This window comes from Cygnus olor, chromosome 4 (assembly GCF_009769625.2).
Source record: "Cygnus olor isolate bCygOlo1 chromosome 4, bCygOlo1.pri.v2, whole genome shotgun sequence".
NCBI lineage: Eukaryota > Metazoa > Chordata > Aves > Anseriformes > Anatidae > Cygnus > Cygnus olor.
This window is the reverse complement of record NC_049172.1, coordinates 69,394,563-69,418,818: the sequence shown is the minus strand read 5'-3', so window position 1 is coordinate 69,418,818 and position 24,256 is coordinate 69,394,563. Positions and strand designations below refer to the sequence as shown.

The 24,256-nt window shown below is 50.1% G+C and overlaps 1 protein-coding gene across 6 annotated transcripts in view; it reads left to right on the top strand.

Annotated features, from left to right (window-relative positions):
• Positions 1–6,667: 6,667 nt before the first annotated feature.
• FGFR3 (fibroblast growth factor receptor 3) overlaps positions 6,668–24,256 on the top strand; it is a 55,875-nt gene continuing 38,286 nt past the window's right edge. For all 6 annotated transcript variants that reach the window (XM_040555659.1, XM_040555658.1, XM_040555657.1 and 3 more), the window contains exons 1-2: positions 6,668–6,791; positions 7,642–7,877. In XM_040555659.1, the coding sequence (XP_040411593.1) occupies positions 7,691–7,877 (187 nt within the window). In that variant the 5' untranslated portion in view covers positions 6,668–6,791; positions 7,642–7,690. The remainder of the gene's footprint in view (positions 6,792–7,641; positions 7,878–24,256) is intronic.

Here is a 24,256-nt window from a genome sequence, read left to right as displayed (position 1 = left end):
GCCTATTGTCAATAGTCTTCAATTTAAGTATACAAGGGTCTGAACCTCTGCTGGAAAAAATGTGGATGCCTGCAAATGAAAAAGATGGAAAACCACTGACTGAAAACCACTGGTTATTCTGGCTGCATTTTTTTTTTTTTTCTTTTAAGGAAGACTAGGGTTATGCTGTAAAAATGCCTTCAGAAGTACCTATGTGCCTTTCGGTAGAAATTGAGATCTTTCAGATTTAAAGCTGTTGCAGTGATGTGAAACAGCAGCGGGTGCTGACCCTGACCTCAGGCACGGTGGTGGTTTGGAGAAATGAAGCCTTCAGTGATGACAGCTCAGAATTGGAGGGAACAAAGGTGAAATCTGCCTCTGCTGTTCCCAGTTCTTCCCCTCACTCATGGCCAGATCCTGCAGTGCTCAGCTTGGCAGGGACACAGCTCTCCACCACGGGTCTCCCTTCAGCTGCTGCCCATGGACTCAGAGGGATGCTGCTTCTCTTGCCAGCCCCACAGTGAAACCTTGAAGCCCACCTCCACCCAGAGAGCCACACCTGCTAAAATGGGGTGAAAACTCTCTCTCTTTGGCTGCTGAACACCCGGGACCCCTCCATTATCTGCATAGACAAGCACCATGAGAAGTAGGTCAAGTTCAAAACCCCGTATTTTGGAAGCATCTGTCTCTCTCTGTTGGCCACAGGGACAGACCAGGTCCATCACATTTCTAACTCAGGTGCTTTGCTACTTGAATTTATGTGGGTTTTTCAACTTATGCAGACAAGGGTGGCAAACTGTTGCAAAGGCAGGAGATGCTCAAGGAGGGTGGGAAGTTTCCGGAGTCATGCAGTTAATGGCAAATCTGGGAGTAAACCGTGGGTCTTCTCTGTAAAAAAATAAAAAAACAAAACCCACACACCTTTGACCAGCTGGTCAATCGTTTACAAGGTTCTCGAGATGAGCGGTACCTGGCATCCAGTGTTTCTAAACGCTCATAAATGATTCATCTGATCTATTGACCTAAAACAAAATCAGTGAGAAAAGCATGGCAAACCATGCCGGCCTTGCAGGGCTGATCTCTACAATACATCTGTCCCCTAGCACTTCCCTGGTCACATTTTAAATGACTCAGGGATTACTTTCAGAACAGATAGAGCTCAGATGTGTCAGCAATACACGTGAAAAAATGGGGCAAAATCCAACCGGTAAGGGGGCCTGGCCACCAAATTCTCGATGAATGAAAGATGAGCAATTTTGTACGATGAAAGCGTAATCCAGAAGAGAATTTCTTTCTTGGGAAGAGCTCCCAGCGTTGACCTCACCTCTCTTAAGAAGCCTGCTGGCTATTTTGCAGGGAAGAAAGCCCTCTTATTTATTAAACGCAGCCACTTGCCCATCACCAGCAGTGCTAACAGGACGTCCACCACAGCCTCACGGCTTGGCACACGCCGGCAAGGCTGCTCGCACATTGCAAACCCTGCTATAACTCGAGCAATCAATTACCTCCCCGAGAAAGCCGCTGCTAGAGCATCGCAGTGTTCCTGGAATGTTTGGAAATACTTGTCAAAACACGACTCCAATTTCATTGTTAGTTCTATTAACATTCAAACATTTCCCTTGTTGATTAAAGGCATTGGCTCCACGCAACATCTTAAAGTCAATACCTACCTGCCTCCTATCCAATTTCTTATGTAACTGCCATTTTCCACACCGCAAATGTTTTTCTCCTAATGGTGAATGAAACGATTTATGCCACAATTACTATGCAGAGGCCTTTCGGGGCTGACGGAGGCCAAACCTCCCCGACCACTGGTTGCATTCTTCGTCGCATTTGATCTGGACATCCAGCGTGCTGCGCGAGGGGAATCGCATTTCTGTAGCAGCACAGCTATCACTTTGCTCGGATGGAGCTGGATGTGGTTCCACGACTGAAAGCTGCAGACAGGGGGGTGGCATTTGGGAAGGCTGTTCGCCTTCTTGGGCTCTGCAGTGATCGTGCGTGATGTGGGGGTAACACCACTCAACTCCTGCGGGAGTTATCTCTGTTTATAAAGTATCCTGTGCTGCTTTTCCACCCCAAAGCTGATGGCTGTGCATGTAGGATCCAGAATGTGTGTGCATGTTGCTTCTTATATCAAAGGGCAGTGAAAGTTAGGGAGCTGCTCAGTTCTGCAGCACAGCCCATTTATTTTGTACAGCAATACACACCCAATACACACTATCTCTGCAGTTGAATACACCCAGAGCAGAGCTTGCAGCGCGCTCCCTGGAAAAACAAAGCCACCACAGGGATTGCAAGGAGATGGATGTACAAGTCACCTCTCGATGTGGCGAGGCAGGAGGCAGGCAGGGCACTGTGTCAGGACTGCTTGCGGAGCACACAGGCAGTATTAACGCAGTGCAAAGAATGCCTGATTTGTCCCTGTACTCCAGCCTCTGCCTGCAGCAGGACAACGTGCCACTGAGAGAGAGCTCGCCTGAAAGCTGGGGTGGTAATGCCCTAATATTGCCCCACAGGCGTCGTTCTGTGGGTGGCAGAGGAATAAAGAGGTTGTGGCTTCATTTCAAATGCTCCCCAAAAGAAGGGTGTCCTGCTAGCCTGTAAGTGCATTGCTCCAGCCCCACGCTTGCTTGAAACGTCCTGTGCGGTGACGGCACGAGCAGATCTGGCAGGCAGAAGTGATCGTTGCCTCCTCCTCTCCAGGCTCCAGAGCTTTGGCATTATTCACTCCAAGGACTGGGAAAACCCAGCCTGCACTGGCGGCGAATGGCACCTCGGAGAGATGTTTGTCAAGGGGACCCCGCAGCAGCCCCACGCTGCACGCGCAGCGGTTCTGCTGAGTCAGCAGTATTTCAAGATCGGCATGAAATCTGTGCTTCTCACACCCTCCACAGGCTCTCTCCAGTTTTTTTCCCTCTCCGCTTCCTCCAATCGCTCGCTCACCAGGCTGCCAAATGATCTTACCTCCGCCAGCACCTCCCCGCACGCAGCTCCTGCAGAAGAGGCATGGTGCGTCTCTCCGGATCACTCGTTCCTTTTTCACTTCAAATTGCTCGGCCCCTGCGGGGACCATCTATTTCTCGTCTCTGCATGCTGCTCCGTGGGACACAACTTGTACGGGGTGAGGTTGTGCTGCAGCCACCTTGTAGGGGGACTGCGTGCAGGCGCAGAGAAAGCCTTCATGGGGTGGCTTAACCCTGTGCTGCGTTTTCCCTGACAATCGTTTGGACCCTTAATCTTAGCAACAAGGACAGTCAGCTGGAAATTCAATAAACCCGCTCAGAAACGCAGTCCTTTGGGCTGGCTAGCTAATAAAAACCGGTTTAGCCATTCCAATGCACCTTACTGATATAAATGGATAGTGACGTGAGCTCTGGAAACATATCCCGGGGTCTGCCTCCGCTGCTGCTCTTAACCCTTTGGTGCTAAGGGGTGGGCAATTTGGGCTTCTACCCACGCACACTTTAACCAATATTTCAATCCAGTCCTATGTAACCTCATAGCAGTCCATCAGGCTGAAGGAGCAGCTTGTTAAAGAGCTGCTAAAGCAGGGCTGCAGCTCTCGGTCTGGCTCACGGGTCCTAGCTTTGATAAGAAATATTTGGTGATGTTTATTCTGTGTACCTAACCCAATATGATTCAGACTCGTGTGACCACATTTTGCTGTAATTCTGGTCAGTCTCGCTCAGCATATTAAAACTTGTAGTAAAGCTCAACCTCCTTCATTGCTCTGCTCTCAGTATTAATGCAGGAACTGTTTCCTGCAGCATGCCCTCAGCACGCTCATGCCATCCCAACCCACATCATCCCGTGCTCTCATCCAGCAACGTCACCAAAGGTGACTCACAAGGAGCCCTGGCGCCAAGGGCTTTTGGACAGGCATCTCGCAGCCTGTCCCGTCCCCTTCTTCTGGACAGAAAGGCAGAAGGAACCGCTCAAAGCACTCACACCTGCTGTCAATTTTGCCGACAGCAGCCTGCATTTAACTTGTTTTGAGACCATCAACAGGTCACACTTTCAGAGAGATTAGCAGCCTCCTTCTGGGCAGGGCTCTGGAAAGGCACAAAGAAGGGTTTTAGCCATGCCAGTGCCCCCAGAGCCTGCAAAGCTCCCAAAGCCCCTTCCCAAGAGAGCCACCTTGGTGGGATCTGGGCAGGTGGAGGCGATGGTGATCAGCTCAGACACCGAGAGCATCGCTGATCACATCATATTTCAGCTGCTTGCTTGGAAGAGAGCAGCCGCTCGCCATCCCTGAGCTGCTGAAAGGGGGTTGATTTTCATCACTGACAGCTCTGGATATTAAGAGGCTAAACAAATATAAAGTTCTGGGCAGGGAAAGCTTATAAAGGGTAAAAGGAGAACAAACATCAGCAGCGAGAGTACCCCAGCATGCAGGGGAGCGCACGCTCCTAGCTTGAGGTGGAAGAAAAACGCTGGGGCTAAATATATGGCTTATAGTGTAGTAGTCCTAAAAAAATGCAATTGTGTTGTGCAGGATTTACTAGTACATGGGATTTTTTATAGTAAGAAAGTGGCTGAGATGCAGTCCAGGGCTGTCATTTCCAGCGCACAGCACTGCAGCCCGGGCTCCGCTGCGGTGGCCACACAGTGACAAAGCAACACCAGGAAATCTGCGCTTAATCGGGTCTGCGCGTGCTGCCCCGGAGGTTACCCAACGGGAAACCTAAAAATATCCCAGTCTGGGGAAAACTGTGAACCTTGAAGTCCTTCGTGCAGGACTATCCCAATCCCTCTTTGATTTCCTGTTGTAAAGGGCTTCCAAATGTTATAAGCCTTTAGTTTTCCTCCAAATGAAAAACAGTTCAAAACCATTAAAGGACTTGATCTGAGATGCGGACCTTCATCTCTCCACAACATTAAGACTTGCCTGGTTGGGATCGGCCGTTTCCATCCTATTACCCTGCTCTAGGGCTATCATGAATGCCTTTGGCTTCACCTGACACAGCGGCACAGTCATGGCATATAAAAACCGCCCTGAATTATCACATTTCGGCTTTAGCTGTGGGCTTAGGAAGCTCCTGATCCTCTTTGCAGCTCCGCTCTTGGAGCTCATAATAGTCACAATAACGGGTGTCGCTCTTACCCTGCCGACTTCACACGAGATCAGAATTTGGCCCTGCTTTTCCGAAAAGTCGTCTTCAAAACAACGATGGCAACGACCCCACGCGCGGTGCTGTCCCCGCTATAATTACGCCGCTGCTGCTGTTTTTATTTTTATCGATTTTCTGGCACCTCCAGCGCAGCAGTTGCGAGAGCAAACATCATGCAGCTTGACATGCTGCCAAGGCATCTCCGTGACGGTGTAACCACCGCGCTTTCCTTTCTCCGTCTGCTTTTCCCTCCATTGTTTTCATTTGAACCGCTGGTGTCACCGGCGAGGGTCTCCGCTGACATGTAGGGATTTCCTCGCGGCGGCCCCGTCTCAATGCTTCCCCACACAATGCGGCAGTATTGAGATGTCAGAGTCTCCCTGCCCCTGATAAAGGCGTCAGGATGGATCCCAGTCTCGGCAACAACAGCGCCAACCCCAAAACTCTCCACAGCGCTGGGAGCGAAACCTCCCCGCTCCCCTGGATTTCAGCACAAAGCCGGGACCCAAAAAACCTCAGCTCAGCTCTAACGCGAGCTCTCGGTCTTTTTGGGCCCCTGATGCCAAGCGTTTTCAGCTCCGATAATATTTGCATCTATTTTTGGTGAACGAGCTGCTACGTCAAGGGGATTAAAGCAGAGCTGTGACTTCTCGGCGCGAAGCAGCTCGGGTGGCTCGCTGGCAGTGACTGGTGTGTGTCGCTGTGGCTGGGGGTGTCTGAGATGACCGCAGCACCCAAAATCACGGCTGCTCAGATACAAGCGACATTTAACCAGGTTTTACTGGAGTAGCTGGTCGGGTTAGAGACAGCGGGCTGGCAGAGCCCAAGGGGGATGCGATTACTCCCATCCATACGAAACCAGCGATGCTGGGTGTTTGGAGGGAGTCCCTGGGAGCGCTGGCAGCACACCGGGGATATCGCCATGGGGCACAGCACGGCAGCCCTGCGGGCACGGTGCCTTTTCCCAGCACCCATCCCGGGGTTAAACCAAAGCCCTGTCCCACCTGGGCCCCCCCTACCACCACCACCCAGTTCACCCAAACTGCAGCAGCTCCCAAAACACACTCTTGCTGCTCCAGAAGCAAAAGCCCAAATAATAAAAATTTAAAAAATAAAAAATAAAAAGCGTGCCACGACATAGCGCCGGGTCCCACACTCACCCCATGCCCTCCCCACGTACAACCCCCCCTTCCCTAAGAGACCACCTCCCCCAGCCTCACATCCCAGGGTGGTGGGGGCCGGGGAGTGGGGTGGGGGGGGGAGAGCATCTTTTTGGGGCCGGGCTCCCCTCTTTTCGGGGCCGGGCTCCCTTTTGGGGCCGGGCTCCTTTCTGGGGCAGGGCTCCCTTCTGGGGCAGGGCTCCCTTTTAGGGCCGGGCCCCCCCGCCTTTTTGGGGCCGGGCTCGGAGGGAGGGGAGCGCGGGCGGCGGGCGCGGCCCCCCGCGGCTGCGGGGCGGAGCGGGGGCGGCCGGGGGCGGGCGGCGGGGCCCGGCGGGCGGGGACAGCGCGGCCGCCCCGCTCCGCGCCCGAGCAGCAGCGGGCAGACGCCGGAGCGCCGCGGCGGAGGAGGGAGGGAGGGCGGCCGGCACCGCGGCCGGGACCCGGAGGACGAGGAGGAGAAGGAGGAGGAGGAGGAGGAGGAGGCAGCAGCAGCGGCGGCTCCATGCGCGGTGCGCGGCCGGCCGCGGGGCTTGCGCAGGTAGGCGCCGCTCCGTGCTGCGCGCCGCGCTCAGCGCCCTGCCCGCCGCCGCTGCGGGAGCGGTGCTTCGCGATTTTCTGACTCTTTGTCTTAGGGTCCCGCATTTTGTCACTGTTTGTCTTTCTTATCGCTTATTTTGGCGTTATTTCTTTTACTATTTATTTTATCCTTACTTTAGTGTTCTTACATATTTCATTATTTATTTTCTTGATCTTAGCTCATCACTCTCATTTTATTATTCTTACTTCATTATTCTTATTTTCTTGCCTAGTTCATTATTCTTGTTTATTTACTCTTGTATACTTTATATACTCTTAGTTACTCTCACTCTTGTATACTTTATATAGTCTTACATACTTTATATGCTTTTACATACTTTATATACTCTTACTTATTTCATCATCCTTATTTATTTCATTACTTATTTCATTAGCTTTATTTATTCCATTATTATTTATTTCATTACTTATTTCATCATTTTTACTTATTTCATTACTCTCATTTCACTATCCCGCTTTATTTCATTACTCTTATTTCATCATTCTCATTTATTTCATTACCCTTACTATCCCATTACTCTCGTCTCATTACTTTACTTTCCCCATTCCTCCTATTTATTCCATTCCTACTTATTTCACCATTTCACCTCTTCCCCCCTCCCTTTCTCCCCTAGGGGGGTGGGATGTCGGGGTGCGTGTGCCCGGAGGGGGTTGTGCGTTGGGGTGTGCGTGCGTTGGGGCGTGTGTGCCCGGGGGCTGGGATGTCGGGGTGCGTATATCGGGGTGTTTGTGCCGGGGGGGGGGGGTTCCGTGCCCCCCCCCCCGAGGTCCCCCCCTGCCTGTCCCCGCAGCGCGGCGGCGGAGCGGAGCGCTGAGCGGCGCCCAGCATGCGGCCGGGGGATGTCTGAGGCGGGAGGCGGCCGAGGGGAGGCAGCGGCGGCCCCGCTCCCCCGGCGCCGTGCCGGAGGCATGGGGGCGGCCTGGGGCTCCGTCTGGTGCCTCTGCCTGGCGGCGGCCGTCGGAGGGCTGCCTTCGGCTCGGCGGAGAGGCGGAGGAGCGGCGGAGAGGAGCGGCGGGCAGCCGGCAGGTAAGGGCTTCGCCTCCCTTGGGCAGGGGGTCGGTGGGCAGAGGTTGGGGGGGGGGTGGGGGTGGGCTGAGGGAGGCGAGGAGGTGGCGCAGGGGGTGGCTGTCCCCCCCCCTCAAGTGGCCTGAAAGGGGGGAAAAAAAAGTCACCGAGTCTTAAAAAATTTATATATATCACCCCCGGTTTGAAACGCCGCCTCTCGCTGATACGCCTCAGCTGCTACCTGAGTCGCTGTTTATTTTTGGAAGCTGTTTAATGGACGGGAGCCCCCTCGCAGCCCCCCGTCTTCCAGCTTGCATGTACCCGGCAGAAAAGTTTCCATTGTTCACGAAAGGGTTTGAAGCCTGGTTGCCAAAAAAGTGACAGGGGAATAAATGGGCTTCGTGGAGGCTGGGGGTGGGGGCATTACTTTCATACCCCTTTTGGTTAAAGCTATAAATCACACCGGGGGTTGGTTTTGTTTTCAAGAAAGTCCTAATAAAACACCAGATTCTTAGTGTAACTCGTTTGGCTCATTTTTCACAGCCAAAAGAACTGATTTACAGGGCAAACATCTCCGCCACCGTGTCAGGGTGGCTGAGGTGGGTGCAGGCAGCAAACAGCCCCGTGCCGCTTGCACGGGACCCAGGTGTCACAGCCTGCTGCGGGTCTCAGCATTGGGGCTGTATCAGGGGACCAGGGGGACAACATCCCATTTGGGACAGCGGGGAGCTCGGCCATGCTTTGGGATTTCCCGCGGAAGTCCTCATGATGAGGCTCGCTCGCTGCGGAGTCGCTGTCAAAGCCCCCCCAGGAGCCAGGATCGGGCCCCCGAGCGGAGGGCTCCAGGGTCCCCTTGCCACCCAGCGATGTCCCCAAGGCTGTCCCATGAACCTGAAGCACTGGGGGCTTGCCACGGGCAAAGGGGGCTGTGAGGGCGGGTGCCGCGATGCCACGTGCGCGGGGAAGCAGCGGCCGAGCATCGCCCAGCGCCTCGGCCGGGCAGCGGCACCCGACCCGGGGTGGGAGAGAGGTTGTGCAAAAGCAACTGTAAGGGATATAAACCTTCCGCGCCAAGCAAAAACACGTTTTGCTTTTCAGCCTTTGAACGGCATGGTAAAAAAGCAAATTCTTTCTCCTGGTCAAATGGGCCATGGGGTATTGGCTCATTACTGAGGGTTGTTGTTCGCTGGGCTTTGCATTTACAGTCTAAGGCCTTATTTTCCATAAAGGGGCTTGGAAGGATTTTTCCCCAGTGATCTAATTCTCCACACGGGGCTGTGAAGGCTATAACAGCTACTGCTTTGTGCCTATACTCAGCTACATAAAACACACATTGAAGGGAGGCATTCTCGAGGTATGTGTATGTTTGCTAATATGAATACTCGCTATTAGCGGAGGTGGAGGGGGTGCAGGTTTTAACATCTCCGCAGGGAGGTGTTCGGCTGTTGGCAGGAAGGAGGCAGATGGCGGGGCTGTTGCTGAATAGAAGCTAAACTAAAAACACCAGGGGCCTCATCTGGGCCGAGTTCTCTTCTCTCCTTTTCTCGGGGCTGCTGCAGGAAGAACAATGTCAATTTTTTTCCACCCCCCCCTTCTTTTTTTATGAATGAAAGTAGAGAGGCGAGGCAGGATTGAATGTGTATGTCATTCAGGGGCTATGACAGAGATGATTAGGGAGGTCAGTGAACTCCTTTGCAGCCTTGAGCATGCGGTCACTCTATTCAGCAGCCACAGAATAGACATCAATATAAAAAAGCCCGTCCAATTTGCATTAGTATTCAGATAAAGATATTACTCCGTACGATTTGTGAATGTCAAGTAACGCTGGCTGTTTTCTTAGAGAGCAGACCGACTGAAACGGCAGCGTTTCGCTTTTAAAAGCTTCTGATAACTGGCCTGTCTCCTGTAGCTGGTTTGTAAGTGTCTGTCTGCCTACAATATATGTGAAAAAAGGGGAATTTTGGGGCTCCTTAGCATTCGGGAGTTAGCAGCCAGAGCTGTGTACGCGCATTGAAAGAGTTGTACAGAGAGCCAAAGGGGCGGAAAAGGTGCCAATACGGGATTTAGCCGAGCCGGGGTACGTATGGATTCCTGTCACTTCTCTGCTTGGACATGGCAGGAGATGCTCTGGGTTTGGACGATTTGCTTTATGCAGCTGATGGCCGCCGTGCTCTGGTGGCCCGCCAGCTTGTGCCCGGCGGTGGGTGCGAGGTGCACGCTGCATACGGCCTGGCTCTGTGTACCTGAATGTTCCAAAGGTCACCCTGAAATTGCCCTCGTGCTGAAGCGAGTGCCACACGGCACTGGAGCAGGGCTCGGGGTTCACGTGGTCCCTTCAGGGAAGTGTTTTAAAACCCTCCAAAAAGAGTCCCTTGTAAATTGGTGGTGCTTCCGACTTCGTGTCCGAGAACTGAAACCCTTTAGATTCAGTGGGCAGCTGTGAGATAAAAAGTTGTTCTCTAATAATAGCAGCTAAAAAAGGTAATTAAGCCTTTGAAGTTGAGACTAGCATGTTTTATTGAGTAATAAAATAAGAGAACACGAGTGAAGGATGATGAAATATGGCTTTTTTTGGTTGTCTATCCCTTACCTAGCAAAAAAAGTCTGTTCCAGGGCAGAGGCTGACTCACCAACGTGCTCACCAGTGGCTGTGTAACCCCACATCTTCTACACTTATTGGCAAGGGTCACTCCAATTAAATCCGAGGTTTTTTTTTTCTTTTAATTAAGACTTCATTAACAACCATGGGGTAGGGAATGTGATGAAAGTAAATCTGTAGATTGTGTTAGCGAAGTGTTGATCTGCTAATTGAATCATGCAATTAAACTAAGCCACTCTGACCAGCACGTTAACTTTTATGACTCTCTCCAACAAATCTTCGGTGCTGTTGGGGAAAGCGTACCTGTCCAGCAGCCCTCTCCAGCGTGGGTTTTGAAGTTTTGGTGCAGCATCCCCGCTGCACCAGGACTGTTCCCATCCAGAGGGACCCAGTCCTGCAGCCTGGACAAAGTGAAATTTCACGTGAAATTTTGGGGAGGGCTTTTTCCGCCTCTGTAAGGCCGGGAAACAATTTTTCCCCCTTCGTGTATGACTATACACAGTCAGTAAAAGTGAACTTTGATACCCGACTGTGTGCTCAGAGAGCTGTCCTCTCGGCACGCTCACTGCGTGCATCTGCTCTTTCAGTCAGGGACCGAAAAAGGCGGGGGGTGACGGTGGTTTCCGACCAGTTAACAAAATTTCCAGTTCACAGCAGCGTTAGACCAACACGTTTCTGACAGTGCCCTGTCAGACAGAGCCATGGCAGGGCTGTAGCTGAAGCTCGGTGTCCGTGCCTGCCGCGACGTTTTGCTGGCAGTCATTGGAGGGAGCAGGATGCGGTGCTGGAGCTTGGGCACGAGCCCCGAGGCTTCAGAAGAGGTGAAGAAGTGGTCGTGTTGTCCCCAAGAGTTTAGCTTTTGGCAGTCTTTAGTGTACATGGATACTGATCAGGAATGCTACAAGTTCAGATATTTCTATTAGGAAGGCAGGTGAAATTCCCTTCCTAGTTGAGTGACTTTTTCCCAGCTGGGCTGAACCTGATGCACAGGCATCGATTAAACCTACGTTAATTTTATTCTGTTTCCTCATTTGAAAGGACTTACCTCTTTTTTCTAGTGTGCTGCATGCGTGTAACTTTCCCCATGCCCCGGGAGTCAGTTTGTCTGGCTCTGCATACCTTTTTCTTCTTTTTTCAGAAAAGAAAAGCAGCTTGAAACAGCCTGCTGACTCAGCACCCTCCAAGCCATTCGGCAGCATGGTTTGGTGGACGGGCTTCAGCGTTTGCTGTTTCATCCCTCTGAACACTGTTTGGTTTATAAACTTCATTCCCCTCCACGTACCAGGCCGGGTGCCAGGGGACGGTGGCTCATTACAAATTCTCCATATACCCCCTTTTTTTTTTTTATTTCAGCAAACGGGGCTGGAGCTGGGCAGAGCCATGCCTGGTCCCTGCAAGCAGGCAGCCCAGGCTGCTGGAGGAGTAAATCCCATAGCACCCCCTGGGCAAAATGCAGGCTAAAGCTGCGTCTGAAGACACATTCGATGCTGAAAGCACCTTAAATTACCTTGTGACACCCAGGCTTTTTTACCTAGGCCTCCTACGTAGCTTATCATAGCTAAACATAGTTCGCTGTCTGCCCCTCTTTGGGCTGTTTATCTGGTGACCTCGTAAAAAAATGTGCTTTTTCCCTGAATTGGAACTGACAGCCCCAGTGCCCCCTTCCCGATAGCTCGCAGCTCAGGTTGCCAAGTGCCATAGATATGATTTAAAGCTCTGGATGTGTGAAGAAGGGCTTTTATTCCTGCGGCGAATGCGGTATTCCTGATGTTGCTTCCCCCTAAAGTATCAGCTCCTTGGCTTGAATGACCAGGAAGTTTCTGTAATATCAAAAGCAAACAAGAACTGTGAGATACGAGCCGAGTAAAACCTTTGGTAAACTTAGTAGTTAAAATGTGAAAGGTAATCAGAAGTAAACCTGCCCTATCATTCTGCTAGGCTGTCTGGGGGGGTTGCAGCATTCAGGTGGATAGGGACAAGCCCAGCAGTTAAATTGCTTTCTTTCCTTGTTTTTGTTTTTTTTTTGCTGTGACTCTCAGGTTACACAACTTAGCAAAGCTTTTATTTTTGAAGAATTGCAGCGCAGCAAAGCGAGAAAGCACTTCTCCAGTAACCACTTCAGTTTCAGATGTATTCATCTAAAAAAGGTGTGGTATTCGTAGCAGAGGGGGAGCTAGCTTCAGTGAGCTGGCCTTGCTTCCTCAAAGCCCAGAGAGGACGGGAAGATAAAGACTCGGTTCAATAAAAAGGTTATATTAAAACTTGGAAGCGCGCTGTAGTCTCTTTATCGCCCAGAACCGTATGCAAAACAATTACCATGTGCTTACACGTCGAGCATCTGTGGGATTTTGGGGCCGTGCCATCTCCGTAGGTTGCGAGGGGTTAAAAGTATTAATGACTCAGAAGTGAGAAGGCTTCCAAGTTTTCGGGTGAGGGAAGGACGCAGTCTGGGGCTGCGATCTGCAGCTGGAAAACCGCGCAGGCTGCCCTGCGTGCCGGAGGCAGCGCGCCCCGGGAGCACCGCGGCACCAGCACCAGCGATGGTCATCCCACAAGCTGCTTCACTGCCTTAAAACGTCAGGCTGATCCACGGCAACATGCTGACTTGTGTGTTTTTTGGAGGGAGATGAGTGTTTTCCCAGGGGAAAGCAAAATAGACATCTATCCAGGCTTTTCTTTTGAGGGCAGGGAGGTATGGGAGATGTTCCTGGGTCCAGATGATGTGACCATCCCTCGTCAACCTCCTGCTCTCCCTGTAAAACAACTGAAAGCTCCCGAGAATTGGGATTTTTCACTTTATCTGGATGCTTGGCAGAGTTTGTAAAGGCCCTTCAGGGGTGACTTTGGCTCCCGGTTCAGAGGGTTGCTGCTGTGTTTCGGGGGTTTCACCGTTCCCTGCTGCTTGTAGTCCTGTAAAAATAATAATGAGGTCCTGATCCTGCGCCTATTGAATCCTAAGCAAAAAAGCCCCCATTGATTTCCAAGGGGGCAGGCTGGAGCCCTTAACAGACCGTGGTGGGAGCGACTGTTTAGCATAAGCGGGGATTGTTCGCAAAGTTTTCTAATGACCCAAACATTTTAACAAGCAGAGGAAACTTTAGGGAGGTGGGCAGGTGCCTGCCTCTGCTGCTCCAGGGCCATCCCCGGACCTCCCGTCCCCCTGGGAACAAGCTGTCCCGGGACCTTCGTTTTCCATCTCACTTTTGGTCAGTGGCTGCCTTTGCACTGAGTGATTGCAGGTTTTTATGCCCCCCACCCGGCCTGGATGCAAATTGGTGACATCTCAGTGACCAACGCTGCCCGGACCCCTCTGCACGGTGCTCTGGGGTGTCCCCGTGGTGTCCCCACGGGGCTGCTTCCACCAGAGCAGGAGCTGGCGTGATGTGGGTTATAGCAGCAGCACTCAGCGAGGAACCTCTGTGGTACAGCAGAGAAACCCTGGAGGAGGTTCCCCAGCACTTCGCAGGCATGGAAAAATGTTTTTCTCACAGAACTGCGCTGTATTTTTTTTCCTATTGTCTGCTTTCATGTGCAAGACTCAAATGCAAGAAATTCCCTCCCAGCAAAATATTTCAGCAGCTTATTAGGAGACTGTAGGTCTTGAAGTAAACAGTGATTTGATTTTTTTTTCCCTCCTAAATTTTTTAACTTCTCTCTATAGATCCCCAGGGCAAGCATTTTATTTGTGGCCGATAGCAGGGGCTGTGCAAGATTAGCACGCTGGTTCCCCGAAATGTGCTGGGGGTATCGGAGCTAAAAATGGGGGGGGGGGGGGGGGACAACATTTGCAGTGGGAAGATTAGGGAGTTTGGAGTGTGCACTGACAACTAGCATGTGCAACCGAAGATAAATCCTCCATAAGCCAATCTTTAATTAAAAGAATAATCGGAATTAAACATAGCATTATCTCTGCTGATCTGTATCACGTGGAGCCCGTACGAATAAAGCATTTTTGGGGAGGGAGAAGAGAAAAACACCAGATTTTAATCTTCTTTTGGTAGCCGATATGTCTGCCTTTTGAAAGGGCATATTTCTCCCTGTCTTGGAGTACCCAGGCTTGTTGACAGTAAACAACTGTCACTTGGCAGTTTATGAAAGAGGAGGAATGTTTAAGAAAACATGTCCAGTTTAAATAGTTATGTTAATAGCTGGGGATTCGTGCAGAAGTAGGGGGGCCAGTAAATGGAGGTGCATAAATTAGCTGGTATTTCCTGCGCAAGGCACGGACTGCGAACGAATGCAGTTGGAACAGGGGGGAACACTTGCAAAATAAAATAAAAAATACATTCATTTTACAGCCGGCGTGTTACGCACGCTCCCGCAGCTTTGCATGAAAGAGTTTTTTTGTTGTTTTTTTTTTTTTTTTCCAGGGAAAACTCAGAGAGCCTCTTTTTTGCAGCGTGCGGTCGTTGGGTGCCTGGTGAGTGGGCAGCCCAGAGCTCCCCCTGCCCATTGCGCCCCTCGTCCCTGCCTCTCCTTCCCAGGGCTGGGGGAAGAGAAACCTCGGCCTCCCAGTCCGCGAACTGATAAATTGCAGAAAGGAAGGCAAAAAAAGTAAGAAAGAGCAGATGGTGTCCTCTCTGCATCCTTTCTCGAAATTGCTACAAATCCATCAGCCACCTTCTTCTGCGTTAAACGCTTGCAAATGTAGTGAGTGATGGCCGAGCGTGAAGCATTCCTTCCCCGTGAGCCCAAAGGCATCAGTGTCAAAAGTGTAATGAGTGAGTGCCTGGTGTCAAGCACTCAAGAACTGTAATTAAGCATAAAAATAAGTTTCAGGCTTTCCAGGCTACTGATTTCCCTGCCTAGGGAGGCAGGGAAAAAATGCTATTGGGGCGTGCTGATGTCTGCTTTGGAGATCCCTGGTAAAACCATGTTCTTGTCCTCACACAGCTGCATCCCCAGCTCCCAGCCCAGCTGAAATACCGTATAAATACAGTAAATACCATAGAATTTAAGTGTAGATACTACGTTACAGATACTAGATCTTTCATTCTGCCTTGGGTATCTCAGAGAGAGGCACCTTGACTGTGGCACCTTCTCTTGCCATCATTTCTGCTACCCCTTGTTAGAGGAGATCGAGTGGCTCCAGCAAATGGGAGCCCCCAGAGTGTGGGGTCGCACTTCAGTTTTGGCCAGTGGTTCTATTAGTATTGCTGTTATTTAGACACAGAGGCAAAGGAAACCCAAATCTGAAGCATCCTGCCCCAGAAATGCTTTGGGATCTGCCCCTGGTTTAACCACCTGCATGCAGCCCAGAAAAAAAAAAAAAAAAAAAAGGAAAACCAGTCCTTGCATGCGTTTGTTGAGTTGTACAGGGACTCCAACTTCTGTGATATTTAGTGGAGAAATGAGATTCCTGCCTCATTGCTGGCAGCGATGGATTTGAGAAGGCAGTGGGCATCTTCATCGGGGTGTCTTCATGGAGGGAGAGGAACAACACAGGCAGCTGGGGGGCAGAGCCGGGTTCCCCTGTGCCCTTCTCTCTCTCAGTGCAGAAAAAAGGGACAGCTTTGTCCCCACTGCTCTGATTTCCGTGGTGGGTCGCAGCCCTGCAAACTGGGCTGCCCGCCTGATTCTGGCTATCGTAACCCCACACACAACGCAAATGCTTCCTGCCAGGAGCCCTCTGGATAAGGTAATCATGTTGGTGGAATGTGTTAGTCCTGGCAAAAGGCGCCTGAAGCCTTCTCAGGTGCTTTCAAAATATGCGTAAATGTTTGAAGTGGAAGTTTTCGTCCCCTCCGCCCCCCTGCTCCCAGTGCATAGCAAATGAGGCACGGACAAGCGGTGCAGTCTTGCAGGGATGGCAACCACTGCTGCTTGAGCCTGGCTGGTTTTGGGGTGAGGAGGAGCTGTAGGAGCAGCACGCGGTGTCTCAGGGCTGGGAGGAAGAGGAAATGATGCTGGATTAGATGCCAGTCCTCCAACAGGGAGCAAAGAGACCAGAGCCCAGATTTTGGGTCACTTGTGGGTCTGAACTGCTCAATTGTCCCACTGCTGTGGGCAGCTCTCACTCTTCTTATGGATACATGCATCTACGTTGAGAAATAGGTTTAAATATGTGGTGAGGGTCTGACTTCATGTCTTGGCTCGTGCTGCCAGGTGGTGGTTCGTCCACCCATCCCACCCAAGGGAGCCCCACTGGAGCTTGCCATCGGGGCCTGACTTACAGACAAATCCAGCCGGTGTGTGGCCACTGGCCTCAGATTTATGTCCCACGGTTTCTGTCTGCAGAAGAGAAATGGCTCTTTGCTTCCTCCTTCCTCTTGCCCATTGCAATGACGAACCCCGCTGTCGCAATGGCATCTGTCTCACAGGGATGTGTGGGAGCTCGTTTGCAGAGCGAAGAGGTTTTAGACATGTTTTTTGGGGGGGAAGGAAGGGAAAAGCTGGGAAGGTCAGACCACAGAGGATGGGGCAGGTGCCTGAGAGAGCCTGTGGAAGGTCCCAGGCTCCTGCAGGCAGGACCAGCAGTGTCCTGCTGCAGGAGGCTGTGCAGAGAGTGCCTTTCCTTATGGATGCATTAAAATAGCTGCGCGTGGAGCTGTCTAACCTGCTGCTGGCATTTCTGGAGCCTGCCATGGTTCAGTTCCTAGAGGATGATTATTTGGGAGCATTAAAGCAGTTTGTAGGGAGTGGGAACTGAGACACGCATGACTTCCTTGAACTCTCTCTTAATTTATTACGTGCAGTCAGAAACCCGCTGTAATAGATACGGTTGCACGAGACCATTAAAAGGTCCGTGCTGCTGAACCCGATGCCCTGCTGTTGCTGCTGGAAATGATAAAACGCCGCGTTCGGGTAGGATGGTATGCGGCACTCTGTGTGTGTGCGCCTAGGCATGTATGCCGGTAAGTCCTGCTAATTTAGGGATTGTTTTCCAAGTCTGTTTTCTATAACTCCGTAGACTTAATACAAATAAAGAGCTGACCAAGTTTCCTGTGAGAAGCCCAGAACAAACGCTAGCATGGGATTTGAATGCAGAAAGGTGAAAACACAAAATGTATACAGAAACAGCAAGTCAAACAAGCTGAAAAAATACTGTAAGGTTGATTTAACAGAGCAGTGAACTCCAAGCTGCCTAATCCCTTCAGCAGCCTTCTTTAAAGAAGAGAAATAAAAGAATTTTCGACAACCCTTTTTCTTTTACCATCTCTCAAAACTCTTTCTCGTAACGCTGGAGGGTAAGCGTTGAGTTTAGCAGCAGAAGGGCAAAGTGTTGCAGCTTTAGTGAGATGTGCTTTCTAAATAATAAAATCTTGGTTTGTCATTCGCGACTTTAGATTCCAACGGCTCAGCCTTCACGAAAAGGAGATTAGACTTCTGCAATTTGGGTACCTGGCACCTCCATCTCGCTTGAGGCATTGAAATAACAGGCTTGGTTTTGAAAGATGCTGAGCCAGGCCAGGCTCCGCATTTAAAGCACTTAAGCACTCTTAAAATCTGGCTATTCATTTTGGTGCCTAGATATGGATTTCTGGGCTTAATCACTGACCTTTGCATTTCAAATGTTTGGCCTTTGTTTTCTTTGCTAAGTATGCAGACAGAGTGGCCCCCAAATTATTTTTTTTCCCTTTTACACGGCTGAAAACAACTAGCAGAGAAGCCTTGAAGTTCTGTGTCTTATTACTGAGAAATAGGGATCTTTGAAAAATGCCATTTTATGTAACTCAAGGGAAGCTTGCAAAGAGGGGAATATTTACTTATTTTCATTCATGTAAACATGATCAGTAATATATCTAAAACCCACAATCAGTTGGAAAAAAAAAAGAAACTACCCTAAACCTTTGCCCTCTCTTAATCCGTGTGTACCAGAGGTTTTTTTTTTTTTCAGTTGTGCTTTTTTCCCCCCTGAAATAGAGGCAATTGATAGGCTCATAAACAAATACCAAACATTAAGCCCTAATCTCCATATAGAGGGGCCTGACCCTTTTTATGGAGAGAGAGGGTAGAGGGAGGAAACAGGGCCAGGAGTTTGAGGTTTAATGCTTATTAAAGTTTTAGTGGGTGGGAAAATGCAATCAATAAATTTTGTTTAATGCCTTGAAACTGGTGTTGGTTTTCACTAGCTACGCTGGAGAGTAGTTTTCATTTTGAAACTAGGACACTCGTAGTTGGAATGACAATTAATGTGGAGTGAATATGGTCCCAGTTGGAAGCCGGGTTTTGAATAGCATGAAAACTCCCCCCACCTCCCATCGCTGGCTCCAGAGTATGGTCGCTTCCGTTTTTAATTAGCGGGCCAGGCAAAATTTAGCTCATTGTGCCTTTCTGCTCTTTTGGCCCAGTGGCTAGCTTGTATTTCTCCATCTTGCTGTCATGAGGCTGTTCTTTTTATTTTTCATCAGTTTTGGCGCAGGGAGGAAGGGGGGCTTCAGGATACTTAGGATTAAAGTCATTGTTCTGGGGTATTTACAGCCAGCTGCCTGCATTAAATGAAGATTAGAGGAGCGCACATGAGAAGTGCATGGGAAACGCAGACGCACTGAGATTTGGTGGCTGCATAGCTGTGAACCAAAGGGGAAAGGTTGGGGCCTTATGGCAAATTTTTTCTAGCGCCATGTGATCTCAAAACTGGCTTCAGGAAAGCATCACAAGCACCCGCCTGGACCAGCCTGGGAATTGTATTCCCACTATTCCGGGTCTCCATCCCGTAGAAACTTCCTCTGAGGTGAACCTCAACTGTTGGGCCTGGTGACTACGTATTGTTTAAAAAAAAAGTCTGCAAAGGCACTGAAAAGGTGCTGAATGTTCTGCTAGCATTCACCAGATAGCTGAAAGCCCATCCTGAGGTCAAGAACTTTCAACGTGATGAATTTTTGAAGGATTTTAGGATGGAAATGAGAGCGTAGAGGAGGAACCAGCCGAGCGGCCTGGTCCGGGAAAGCCAGCGTGGTGTGCTGATGCCTGAAGAGCTTGGGTTTGCTCAGGACCTCCACTCTGTGGTGGGTTGTGTGTACTTTGGCGTGGTTCTGGGACCCAGTCCTGCTTGAGTGGAGGCTGGGGACGAGCTTTACTCAGGCCTTTGGGAAGCTGGGAAGCTCCAGTCTAGGCCTCAGTTTCCATAACTGCCTCCACTGGCTTCAGCCAGTTGTTGGTAGTCATTTACTCACTACAGCGATAATTTTTTTAAATTTCCTTGGGCATGAGGAGCAGAAATATAAAACCTCAACCATTTTGTGACAGGATCAGCCTATTGAGACCAAGCCAGGACACCACTGCTACCCTGTGCAGCCAGTGATTTTGACCTCACCTCTCCCATACCAGCTTGTCACTCTACGGATCTGAAAACTGGGGCTGAGTTGGCCACCACTCCTGAGGCAACGGGAAGCATACACCAAATGGACAACCCATGGTTGTGCTTCCCCTCGGATCAGCCCAACGGGTGTCCCATCACTCTGCCTTGTGTAGGAAGTGGTCCAGGTTGACCGTGTTTGGCCACCACGACTGGGTGAGGTGGGCTGGGTATAACTGAGTGTGGGCTCAGTTACTGGCCTTCTTTGGAGTAAAGCAGGACCAACATGAAGCCTTTGGCACCCAGGAGAACAGGAACCATCTGTGTGGGCATCCTTGAGATGCTTCAGCACAAGCCAGGAGCTCTTCCCATGGGATGCATGGAACAGCACAGCCTGGGGACATGAGCATCCCCACTCCCTGTGTTCAGAAACCACTGATGTTGAAGTGGAGGACATTTCATTAGTTTTTTTTTTTCTTTACTCCTGAAAAAAATAAAAAAGTGCAAAACTGTGAGACAGGTATGGGTGGTAGTTGCTTCTTGTTCTTCTTACTTTTCTTCATTAGAGGAACAAATGAAAATCTGGCCAAACTTTAAGGAAAATACCCATCAGTGTCTGTTCCTTTAAGACAGCAAACTCCCAGCTGAAGGCTGTCCTTGGGACAGGCACTCTGCTCTCAGCAGCAACCAAAGCTTTGTGTTCCTGGGGTTTTGCATTCCCATTTTTCCTGGGTGTAGCCAGGAGACCCCTTTGATTTGTTCTCCTTTTTTTTTTTTTTTACTCCTTAGGGCTTTCCAAGTGCCACAGGGAAATCCTCCCAGCCAAAGTGTTTTTGTAACTATTTTAGCTTTGTGACAATTTATTTCTTCTTCTAACTCTGAGCATCTGAATTGGGTGATTTGAGAAAACAGTCCATTAAAAGGAGGATACTGTAGAGTCCTGATGAATCCTGTTTTCTACTTGGCCGGTGGAACAGAAAGCTAATTGCCAGTAGTAAATCCATTCAAAGGAGGGCTGGAGGGAGGGAGAAAAGCTAATATTCCTTCTTGAATGCCATTTAATCTCTGAAACCTTTCATGCAGATGTAAATTAGGATTTGCACAACAGAGTCAACAGTTGCTCAGTAGATAAGGCAGATTTGCAACATCTGCTTTTCCATTTGAGAAGCCCTTCCAAAGTCACTGTTGGGGATAGCCAAGCTAAACACTAGAGGGTTTTTTTCCCATAATCTCTTGTTTATGAAAAAAATGCATATGACTTGAGAATTAAACCTGGTTATCATTCTGGAGATTCTCTAGGAAGAAAGTTTGCTTTCCTCCTAATACACAAATCTAAAAAGAAAATAAAAATAAAAAAAAAAAATCTCTTGGTGGTAATAGAGCATAGCACACTTGTTAAGGCTGTCTGGTAGCAGTTGCACAGGCACTACAGTGGTAATACTGTATAAACAGTTTACCTTTCTTTATTATTAGGAAAGCTATTTTAGGCTTTTCCAGAAGAACCCCCCTCACACCCCGAAGCAAGGACAGCAGGTGAAAGATAAAGCAACCCCTTCAAATGGCTGAAGCAAACTGTCTTCAGACGTCGTTTCCTAAAGGCAAATTTCTAAATCACAGGTTAGGCTTCTACAGAAGTGACCGAGTCGTTTCACTTACAGAAGTGAACAGGCTTTGGGGTTTTGCTGAGGTGTGAGCCCTCAGGAGCCACGTTGACCAGGGGAGATAACCTGGCTGTGCCTCACTGCTGGAAATGATGTTGTTTTGGCCAAGCATCCCTTGGGGATGTGCTCGCTCATGCCCCTTCTGCCCAGGCTGGTGGGGCTGTGGCAGGGCAGGGATGCTCCACTGACGCCGTCACACATGCTGCAGAAAAAGGGGAAGCTTTACCTTGCATAAAATGCTGCCAAAAAAAATAATATATATATATAATAGATATATAATGCGGTGCTGTAAGGGTGACCAGAGAAGGGCTCACTTTCCTGCCACTCCACCAATCTTTTCTGCCCTAACAAAGCAGGGATGGGGTGAGCAGGCAGCCCCACCATCTTATCATGCCCCTGCTCCTTGCTGCCCCCTATGGCCTTGCCGGGAGGGTGGGTCTTGTGGGGCTGCTTGGTGCCAGGTTTGGAGCTTTTTGTGTGAGTTTCAATGTTCCCTGGGGCCTGTCTGCCTTTTTGGGGAGGGGGCAGCACGTCCTGGTTTGGGAACTTTGTAGGATGCTGGAACGGGGGTTGGCATGCTGGCTGCTAGTCACTGCTTGCCAGCCCTCCTGGCTGCCCTTATAAATGATGGCACATCCCAAATGAACAATGCGCAGCCAGAAAAGAGAGGTTTATTCCTGTTTTCATCCATGCGGCTTGCTTTTCCCGGGACAGAAGCCCCTGAGGGGAGGACATACATATATTGGGGGACACAGCGTAGCTAGCAAGCTGTAGCCCTCTTCAGAGGGATCAGGCTGATGAAGCTTCATACTGGGACTTACTGGGCTGCAGCTGGAGGAAACTGGGCTCAACGCAGCTGGCTTCTTGCCGTGGTGCAGACTAGCCAGCCCGCATGGAGGGAAAGGGAAAAACATGGTGTAGGTTTTGGTAAAAAGAAAAAATAAAGGATTCTTTGCTCAGATTTTACTGTGGGACAGTTGAAAGCAGAAAGTGCTTTTATTCCTCTGCATTTTTCCATCAGACTGTTGGTGGGATATAATAATACCATGGCCCCCAGTAACAGCACGGGACAGTTACGTAGTGACCAGGACTGACCCCACAAGGAGGAGACAGCACTGATCTGAGCCTGCGGATAACCTGTCTCGTTCATCCCAGCAGTGCAGGGCCTGGAGAAGTTTCCATGTCCCTACAGCAGTGAGCCACAGGCTCGGTGGCTGCAATCAGTTTTCCCTGGGAACAGGACGCCAGACTCTGCAGGAGAAAGCTCGGTGTGGTTGTTACCCTGTGATCCTATAATATATCCTGTCACGGTGGATTTAGCGCGATAAAATACATAGAACAAGAAAACAGTTTTGAATTAACCTACAGAGGGAAACGAGTGGAGTGCTGCTATCTTTCTGCTTGTTAACATAGCAAATACAGCTTGAACAGAGGAAAATGCTCTCCACTTACCCATGAGCCGCCGGAGCCGCTTGGTTGATGTCACCGCTGAGCTGTGAAACGATCACAGAAAAACCTCCTGGGGTTTTCAGAGCTCTGGATCGGGGTGAGGAATATCTGGTCATGGTACTGAAGGTGGTGAGCTTCAAGTCTGTCCAAGGTCCCAGGGCTCCCCCACCCCACTGAGCATCCCACAGGTATCATCGTCCTTCGCTGCCCGGAGAAGCTGTGGTGCTTTGTCACAGCACCTGGAAATAGTCCCCGATACCAGGGGGGGCACCAGCCAGGGTGCAGGTTGGCTTCAAGTTTTTGGGGAACCGTATGCAGCCCAGGAGTATCCCCCCTCCACCTCCTGATCCTTTGATGTCTGAGAAGTAAATCCCAGTATATCCTCCTGCAGCTCTTGAGAGGTACCTGCGTTCAAACCAAAATAAAATGCTTCCAGGCTCAGCCCGAAACAAGTATTGATGTCTAAGAGGAGCAGACATCTGATGGAAATACTGACACGCTTAAGTACGCGGAGCTCTGAACCACACAGAAAGTGAATTATCCCTGGGATGAGCCAAGCAGCTACAGAGATGAAGTATCTTATAAGTGGATCCACACAAAAACATTTTAGTGTAGCTGGGCCAGCTGCTTCTTGTTGTGGAAGGTGCTTCCCAGCGAGTTACTGCCTTTTTGCTCCGCTGAAAGGTCCAAAAATTGCCTCTTCCTCTGCAGCCTGCGTGCTATGGGCAGCAGCAGTAACGCTGCAAGTGCAGATCTTCCTCGGAAGTGTCTCTTGGTAACTCTCGACTCATTACTGCTTCGGCTAAACTAATAAATGGTTGAATTTGAATCATACCTTGGGAGCCCACAGCCTGAATTGCCTCCTCCTCACTATGAACCCATTAAAGCTGCAAACTCATTAATCCCAGCACTGCTAGCAAGAGGCAGAGCGGCCTCCCTTAGCCCTCACAGCAGCTGATCCCCAGTCCTTCCTACCTGTGGAAGCCCGTGCTTACAGCTCTCTGCTGCGGGGTTTGAAAAGATGCTCTTATGGTTTAATGCCAATAGGAGTTTGATTTGTGAGGGGGGCTTGGGGGAACCTTCATAACCTGACTTGCAGTAGAAACACTTTAGGTTCAAAGGGGATAACTGTTTGCCAGCAGTGAGGATGGTTTTCATAGGACGCAGGACTGATACTCGGGTGATGGGTGTTGTAAGCCCATCTGAAGTCTGAAAGCTTCTTCCCAGCAGCGCTGCTTTGCAGCAGGACGTTTTGTGAGTGCCTACGTCAGGTGCGTGTCCAGATACAAGAAGCAACTGTGTCGGGAGAGCTCGGTACCTGTTCCCCCTGCTGGCTTCTTTATCAGCTAGCAGTGGGAGATCCAGGGTGAAGAAGGAGGCCAAACCCTCCCCAGGTCCCCAGGAGGACTCAGCCTCTCTGCGTTAAACCCTGTACCAAGATGGGGTTGGAGAT